General features: G+C 43.1%; 1 protein-coding gene across 1 annotated transcript in view; it reads right to left on the bottom strand.

Annotated features, from left to right (window-relative positions):
* Nucleotides 1-211: 211 nt before the first annotated feature.
* GRIN2B (glutamate ionotropic receptor NMDA type subunit 2B) overlaps nt 212-8,745 on the bottom strand; it is a 1,689,627-nt gene continuing 1,681,093 nt past the window's right edge. Inside the window, exon 14 of the mRNA XM_040359615.1 lies at nt 212-3,388. Within this exon, the coding sequence (XP_040215549.1) occupies nt 1,625-3,388 (1,764 nt within the window). The 3' untranslated portion in view covers nt 212-1,624. The remainder of the gene's footprint in view (nt 3,389-8,745) is intronic.

Raw genomic sequence — 8,745 nt, 5'->3', positions numbered from 1 at the left:
CCATCTTCCGTTGTCCATCCAATAATATGTTATCTACTTCAGTAAACGTTTATGGAAATACACATACGTGAACATTATATTATAGGCTGAAATTCAGAGCTTGTTACAGTTAGCCCTCAGAAATGGGGATCATTTTACAATGACCAACCATTATGTGCTTAATGGCAAGAGTTTTTTTCACAATTGTTTGGTGTATTCATTGTAACAAGGGTAAAATAATGTGTTTATTTATTTAATTATTCTATTTAATCTGTTTAAAATACATAATTGCAGCCATCTGGGGTTTTACTTGGACAAAATAGATATAAAAAGAAAATCAGGTGTGAAATGGCAAAACTCACTTACTTGTGATATATGGTATTTTAAAATTATGTTGTTTATGGTGTATGGTAATAGGCTGTGTGAAAGGACGAGCCTCAAGAGTGCTAAAAAAATGCCTTCATTATGAAGGACAACCATAATTCCTAAACCCAGATTGGTACTATCTGTTCCTGAAAAGAAAGTGCCATACTAGGAAGCCCTTGGATGCAGATGTGATTCATATAGCCTATTGTCCTGATAATTCTATTTCTATTTCTAATTTTAAACAGTCTTATGGCTGAGATCATAGAAGTAATGAACTGCAGAACAGCAGAATTACAAGTCTTTCACAGCCAAATAAATATAAAAAATATACTTTTTTTTTTTAAGATTACACTGCAGGATTCTATAAATTAATGAAAAGAAAGAAAAATCCAAATCCTGCTAGTGTAATACAATTTTTCTGGGCATTAAAAGAAGCTGTATATATTATTGTGATGTTCCTGAGCAGCAAAAACATTTTCAGTTCTTTAAAGAACCAAGAGATTTTTTTTTTACTTTGTGTGTTTGCAAAGTAAATATCTGTGCAGGGTATGAAATCTCTAATGATCAGATCTAAATGCAAATAAACTGAATATTGTTTTAAATCAAATGCATGGTTGGATTGTTATTTGAGTTGATGGATGGACAAGTGGAGCATACACTTTAGGATTTATGCAGTCATATATTTCCAGCCACCTGTGTATTCAGACAATCTCAACACAAACATACATTATCACTTAAGCCAGGGCAGTTCCCAGTTATCCCTTCAGTTGTCATTGGCTCATCTACACAGAATGCCCTAGCTTGCATTCCTACATTAAGAGGATTTTGGAAGCTTCCTATAGTGTAAGCAGTACCCTCTTACATTCTAAACTTCCCCTGCACCAACTATTCTTTTTCAACTGACCTTTCTGATTTTAAGTCTTTTCCAAGCTCTTCGTTTCATTGTTTAGGAAGAAAATTCAAGAATGTCTGTACATATTAAATTCTCCTCCCTTCCTTACAGCGCTCAGCCCAGGTCTCAGGTAAATTAAGACAAACAATAACCCCCCTACCCCTCTTTATTGTCAGCTTGGTGCTTCTTCCGGCTATGATATGAACTCTGTATGAATAGAAATACAAGATGGCCCCAGGAAGAGAAGAAAAATGAAAGGGAATAGAAAAGCTGCATTTCATCCCATACCAACAGCATTCAAGAACACCTGTGTCCTGCTTCACTGTATGAGAATAACATTTGGGAACTGGGAAACACAGAATTTAGGTCCCAGCCCAAATTCCCCTCTCAGACGTCTGACTCAATGCTGGATAACTTCTCATACACATGGCCATTGGTAGAGTTGTTGAAAGATCTGGGGTTCTTATTGTTTGAAACGCAGGCATTGGATTGATTTCCTATACAAATGTCTTTTTGGAAACGTCCAGCGGGACCCGCTTGTAAAGCAGTGAGTGATTTACCAGCCGCTCGGAAGTCCGATCTTCCCTTTAAGCCACCAATAGCTGGTTGCCTAAAATAGTAGGGCTTGCTCCCATGCAACAGACATTGATCATCCCCAAAAGTTGGAATAAATGGGTTTTGGGTGACTCGATCAGGGTAAAGGGAACGGCTGAGCATGTACCCCCCTGGATTATGGCCTGGGCCATGGGACTTGCTTTCAAAGGATGACTCATTAGGCATTTCAAACATATGGGCATATGGACTGCCATCCAAGAAGCGCTCCTTATCTTTCAAGCTGACGCTGCGTGGAGCTAAGGTCACATCTTCTTTCTGGAGGTCCACAAAAGTATCATATGAATGCTGGCGATGAAGCTTGCTTCGGTTTCGCTTCTGGGCTTTGCCATTTGATGGGCTCTGTGGATATTTTGAGTTGGCAGGTGGAATTGGCCGAGCATCCAAGTCTTGAAGTGAGTTGTCCTCACTGATGTCATAAAGGTTTCCTGCCTTCTTGCAGACTTCACAGCGGATACAAGCTGGACGGTTGGTATTCTGCCCTGCGTAATTGTGCATCTTTGAAGGACAGTTACGGCACAAGTTATTTGCAGTTCTGTCCTCCCACTCCATGTTAGAAAGATTTTTCTCCCAAGCATTTCCTCCAGTGCCATGTTTTCTTTCATTCTGCCCATACTCACTTGTATGTTTCTGATGTTGTCTGTTAGAGCAAGAACTTTCATGTTTCAACTCCTCCCCTCGTTCTTTGTACATATCTGTCAGGTCTACATGTTCCCAGTGGGGGTTGTTTTCCTTGGTGCGGAACTGATCCAGATAAAAATCACGTAAACCTTCTTTGTCTCTGAAATAGCGTTTGTGATCAGGAGACCTTGGACGCCGACGGTAGGCCAATTCTATTTCATCAAATTCTCTTCGAGATTTAGCAGATGCTGGCCTTTTCTTTAGACTATCTTTATATTGCTTCCTCCTTTTTGCATTGCCTTCAATGTTGCCATAAGTGACAGTATGTGTGGATATATCAGAAACATCTGACCTAATTAAGTCATCATGAGCACCATAACGATCACTTTTAAATGAAAACTTTCCATAAAGGTCACCTATTTGGGCTGTTGGGTGTTTGGTCGGCAAACCTATATCTAAAGGAGGTTGCTTGGATAGTGATCTGGGCTGTGTTGTGAAAGGTGCATTTTCACAGTCATACAAGCCATCAATAGAACTATTACTCCCTATACTGTGTGATCTGTGATGGTGAAAATGATCTTGGTAGACATTGCTGTCTTTAAGCTGAAGGTTACCAAAGGTCCTTTCAACTTCAGAGATGTAGTCACTGAATAGATTCTCCTCAGGCTGAAAAGATTTGCAGTCGGAGTGAGTAAAGCTCCGCCGATGTTCAGAGATATCATATACTGAAGATTCCCGGCGTATGAAGTCTAATGCACTCTGAGGAGACCCATTTACCCCAGAAAGATTAGCCATATTCTTGGCAGTCCGGAGGAGTCGTAGTATATTAGAGTGAGTATTATTCATTGTAGCTGACGGGGAATTCATTGTAGACTGTCGGTCTTCTATAGGAACTCCATGAATACAACTGTAAATACCCTAAAGTGAAAGTGAAAAACAGTTTAGTTTGTAGCATTAATTAATAAATTTACAGCAAACTTTAATTAAATCATATAATTATATACAATAGAAAGTCACCGTTTTAGGCTGGGTTTACATCTAAACCAGATGTGGCTCACAGCAGGGGTCTGGTGCGTCCCTGTTCTCAGTTTCAGGGATGAATCAGGGCTGAATGGTTGCCTGAATTCGGCCCCGAGAACTGATCCAAAGATCCATAGGACTCCTGTGCAAGCCACTCTGGAGCCACCACGGAGATATGTGAACTGGCTCCATAGAGAGCAGGTCACAATCCCCTTGTCATGCAAATTGGATGCAAAGAAAACTACATCCAATCCAGTGTGAGCCCAGCCTGATAGACTAATTAACAATGTTGTAAAAATAAAAATAAAGGAAAGTATAATAAAGTATCAATAACCTACAGGACAATGTGGCCTAGCATTGTACTATACAGTACTGACAAGTAGCCAGATTCAGGTAGAGTTACGCCGGCGTATCAGTAGATACGCCGTCGTAACTCCGAATCTGCGCCATCGTTTATTTAAGCGTATTCTCAAATTGAGATACGCTTAAATGTTGCTAAGATACGACCGCCTGCGCCGTCGTATCTTAGCTGTCAATTTACGCTGGCCGCTAGGGGCGTGTACACTGATTTACGTCTAGAATGCATAAATCAGCGAGATACGCCTATTCACGAATGTACGCTTGCCCGTCGCAGTAAAGATACGCCGTTTACGTAAGGCGTTTTCAGGCGTAAAGATAAACCACCAAAAAGATGGCGCAGCCAATGTTAAGTATGGACGTCGGAAACGCGACAGATTTTTTAATTTCTACGTTGTTTGCGTAAGTGAATGGGGCTGGCCGTAATTTACGTACACGCTTACGCCGGCACATTTACGCTATGCCGCCGCAACTTACGGAGCAAGTGCTTTGTGAATACTGCACTTGCCTCTCTAACTTGCGGCGGTGTAACGTAAATGACATACGCTACGCCCGCACAAAGTTAAGCCGGCGTACGTGAAGCTGGCTAAAGGTCTACACCACACCAATATCCACAAACATCCTAGAATTCTTCCTAAAGACTAAAAACTAGCAACAAATAACTGTTTGCACATGTGGAGAGATCATTCTCTATACAGTATGTAACATAGATTAATTCAATAATATTCTGAATCTACCAAGACTTCTTATGTTTACATCTTGCAATGTTACTGTATTCTTACAGTAATATACTGAATTAAATCACAATGATAAACTTTTTAAGGAGTTTCAAAGGGATCAGGATCAGAGCAATTAGGAAGTTTTAACATGGTATATGAAGGCATTCTGTATCAGTTTTAGTATTTTCCTCGGTAGCCACTTTTATATACTGTATGTAACTTAAAACATAACCCCATAAAAACAGTTACACAGTGGGCCAGATTCACATAGGTTAGCGGATCTTTAGATCCGCGTAACCTATCTGATTTAAGATCCGCCGCCGCAAGTTTTTGAGGCAAGTGGTTAATTCACAAAGCACTTACCTCAAAACTTGCGGCGGCGTATCGTAAATCCCCTGGCGGAATTCAAATTCCGCGGCTAGGGGGCGTGTAGTATTTAAATCAGGCACGTTCCCGTGCCGATTGAACTGCGCATGCGCCGCCGGCTAAATTTCCCACTGTGCATTGGTCCAAATGACGTCGCTAGGACGTCATTGGTTTCGGCGTGAGCATAACTTGCGTCCAGCTCTTTTGTGAATCGACTTACGCAAACGACGTAAAAATTCAAAACTCGGCGCGGGAACGACGGCCATACTTAACATTGGCTGCGCCTCATAGACCCAGGGGTAACTATACGCCGGAAAAAGCTGAACGCAAACGTCGTAAAAAAAAAAGTGCCGGGTGGTCGTTCGTTTGTGAATTGGCGTAACTCCTCATTTGCATAATCGTCGCGTAAAAAACCTGAAACGCCACCTAGCGGCCGGCCTGGAATTGCAGCCTAAGATCCGACGGTGTAACACAGTTACACCTGTCGGATCTTAGGAATATCTATGCGTAACTGATTCCATGAATCAGTCGCATAGATACGACCGGCAGAACTCAGAAATACGACGGCGTATCAGGAGATACACCGTTGTATCTCTTTGAGAATCTGGCCCATTATGTTTATCACCGACTAACTGCCAACATTTTTGAATCTTGCTGTTTGCCCAATCTCCTTATACACATCTGCTGAAACAGGTGATATTTCTGTATCATCCATTGAGGGATATGGGAATTCCCAAATAGTTGAACCTGTATATCCTCACCTCTAACATCACACTTCTGCTAGCCTAGTTTTCTGCTACACAATGCAACATGTTTTCTCATGAATGCACAAAAGGACAATGCCGCTTTAGTAGCCTCTGACATAATCCCTCACTGATTTTAGGGGTGTTTACTATGTTGTGTGAGGCTCAGGCCTCCCTCGGGTCAACAAGACCTCCATGTAGAGAAATCTGCTTGCAGAGGTTCTATGTACACTCTGGTCCCATCCTCAACGAAGTCTCGCTCCAACCCATTGTGTCTTTATCTCAAAGCATGCCTGAGGCCCCCGTTATTACCCTTGATTCAGATTCAAGGTCCTCACAGTCTACTTCTGGAGAGGCAGTTTTTTTTTTTAAAAGTTGTTTTTATTGTCATTTTCAAGGTAAAAAACAAACAATACAATACAGAGCCTATTGGGCATACCCAGGCTCGGTCACACACAAACTAAAATAATAATAAACAACTGAACTACTGTACGCTCAACCACCTGTGCAAATTATCTAGAGTATTCTTCTATTTCCATAGATACTCCACATAGCTTATTGTAATTATCTACAAAATGAAATTAAGTACATGTTACATATACACATTCACATTCCCCCTCTCCCTATAACTATTGACCAAGCAACCCAAGGAAGCCTACAAGTTCAGAGATGCCACTTGAGCCGTTACAGGCAATTAATAGAGCATTACTAATCGTCCAGCGAGTCTGCATTAGTAGACAGGGATTCCGTCCAGATGTCCCATATTTTATGTAATTTCTTAGCACAGCCACGTGACAGGTAAGTAGCCTTGTATAGTGGCAGAGCCGAGTTCACTAACCTCTTCCAAAAATTTGTAGAGGGTGTGGACAAAGCCTTCCATCGGAGTACTACAGACTTATGAGCATAATAAAGTAATAATCCTAGTAGGGTTCTGCTTGCCTGGCGAGGGGCCAGCTGTTCTACAAGTCCCAACAGACATACCCCCACAGACAATGGCACAGGAATGGTGGTGACAGTCAAAATAAAAGTGGTGACCTCAGCCCAAAAGACCTTAATCTGAGGACAGTTCCAAAAACACTCTATATAAAATTATTACATAACGCGGGCGAAAAATTGTATCTGTGTCAATACAATGTGTAAAAAACACAATAACTGCCAAGTTAGACCAAACAAATATTTAAAAAAATATTATAAATATGCCCTAGGGGTTAAATACGCTCCAAACCAGTCTATGTGATATGTGCAATAATATTGTCACCTTATATGGATACTATAGAAATATACAGGCTAAGTGCGCCAAAAATGCAATATAACAATAATTGTGTCACTCTCTGTAAAATATTAAAGTCAACCATAAAATGCAGTGACTGGATGCTGGTTATAACATCACGTGAATCCTTCACCAGTAAGGATGGCAGCTGACCTCAAAGATTGGACCGAATACATATAGGTCTAATGCGCATCGCCTTTTTTGAGTTGGGACCAACTCATAGCCTGATATTCCTCCACTGGTTACGTTCGTAAAGCCACTTCCTAAAGGTTAGGTACATGTGCCCAAAGGAAGAAGAAATTAACCATCATTGCACAAGACAACCGTTAAAAAACTTTCTAAAGATTTATTAAAAGTGTACACAAAATGGTGCACACAGATAAAAGCATGGGCAGGTGTACTCTGGTCCTTTAAGGAGCATAAAACATCAGCATACACTTCCTGGATCGTGGATGATGTCATTGACTCCGCCCGACATGTTTCATCGTGTGACTTGATACGAAACATGTCGGACGGAGCCAATGACATCATTGATCCAGGAAGTGCATGGTGATTTTTTAAATGTAAGTGTATTTTAACCACTAGCTGACGGCCGTACGACTTTGTACGGCCGCAGCGCGGCTCTGAATCTCTAACAGGCCGTCTTTTTACGGCCGCCCCTTTGCTCGTTCCCCGCGCGTGCTCCCGAGCGCGCGGCGGGGAACTGCTGTGCTGGCCGTGTCCCTTGGACACAGCCAAACACAGATCGCGGTAAATAGCCAATCACAGCGGCCATTTACAGCGCGATCTGTGCGGCCAATGAGAGATGATCTCATATGTAAACATATGAGATCATCTCTCATTGCCGACTCTCCCCTCCTCACACAGACACCGCGTGTGAGGAGGGGAGAGCAAACGGAGAACGAGCGATTTGAAAAAAAAAAAAAAAGTGACAAATCAGTGCCCCAGTACCACAGTGTCCCCCAGGACCACCTGTGCCCCCCAGTACCACAGTGTCCCCCAGTACCAAAGTGCCCACCAGTACCACAGTGCCCACCAGTACCACAGTGCCCACCAGTACCAAAGTGCCCACCAGTACCACAGTGCCCACCAGAACCAGTGTGCCCACCAGTACCACAGTGTACCCACCAGTACCACCGTTCCCACCTGTGCCCAGTGCCCATCTGCCACCTCAGTGCACATCTGCAATCAGTGCCCACCTGTGCCACCTCATCAGTGCCCACCTGTGCCACCTCATCAGTGCCCACATGTGCTACCTCATCAGTGCCCACATGTGCCACCTCATCAGTTCCCACCTGTGCCGCAGTCAATCAGTGCACATCAGTACCCATCTCATCAGTACCCATCTCAGTGCCATCTGTGCCGGTTCATTAGTGCCATCTGTGTCGCTTCATTAGTGCCCACCTGTGCCGCTGCATCAGTGCCCACCAGTACACATGCCTCATCAGTGTACATCAGTACCCATCTCATCTGTGCCGCCTCAGTGCCATCTGTGCCGCCTCAGTGCCATCTGTGCTCCCGAGCGCGCGGCGGGGAACTGCTGTGCTGGCCGTGTCCCTTGGACACAGCCAAACACAGATCGCGGTAAATAGCCAATCACAGCGGCCATTTACAGCGCAATCTGTGCGGCCAATGAGAGATGATCTCATATGTAAACATATGAGATCATCTCTCATTGCCGACTCTCCCCTCCTCACACAGACACTGCGTGTGAGGAGGGGAGAGCAAACGGAGAACGAGCGATTTGAAAAAAAAAAAGTGACAAATCAGTGCCCCAGTACCACAGTGTCCCCCAGGACC

Source organism: Rana temporaria, chromosome 7 (assembly GCF_905171775.1).
Source record: "Rana temporaria chromosome 7, aRanTem1.1, whole genome shotgun sequence".
In the NCBI taxonomy this organism is placed as follows: domain Eukaryota; kingdom Metazoa; phylum Chordata; class Amphibia; order Anura; family Ranidae; genus Rana; species Rana temporaria.
This window is presented reverse-complemented; position numbering and strand designations above follow the sequence as displayed.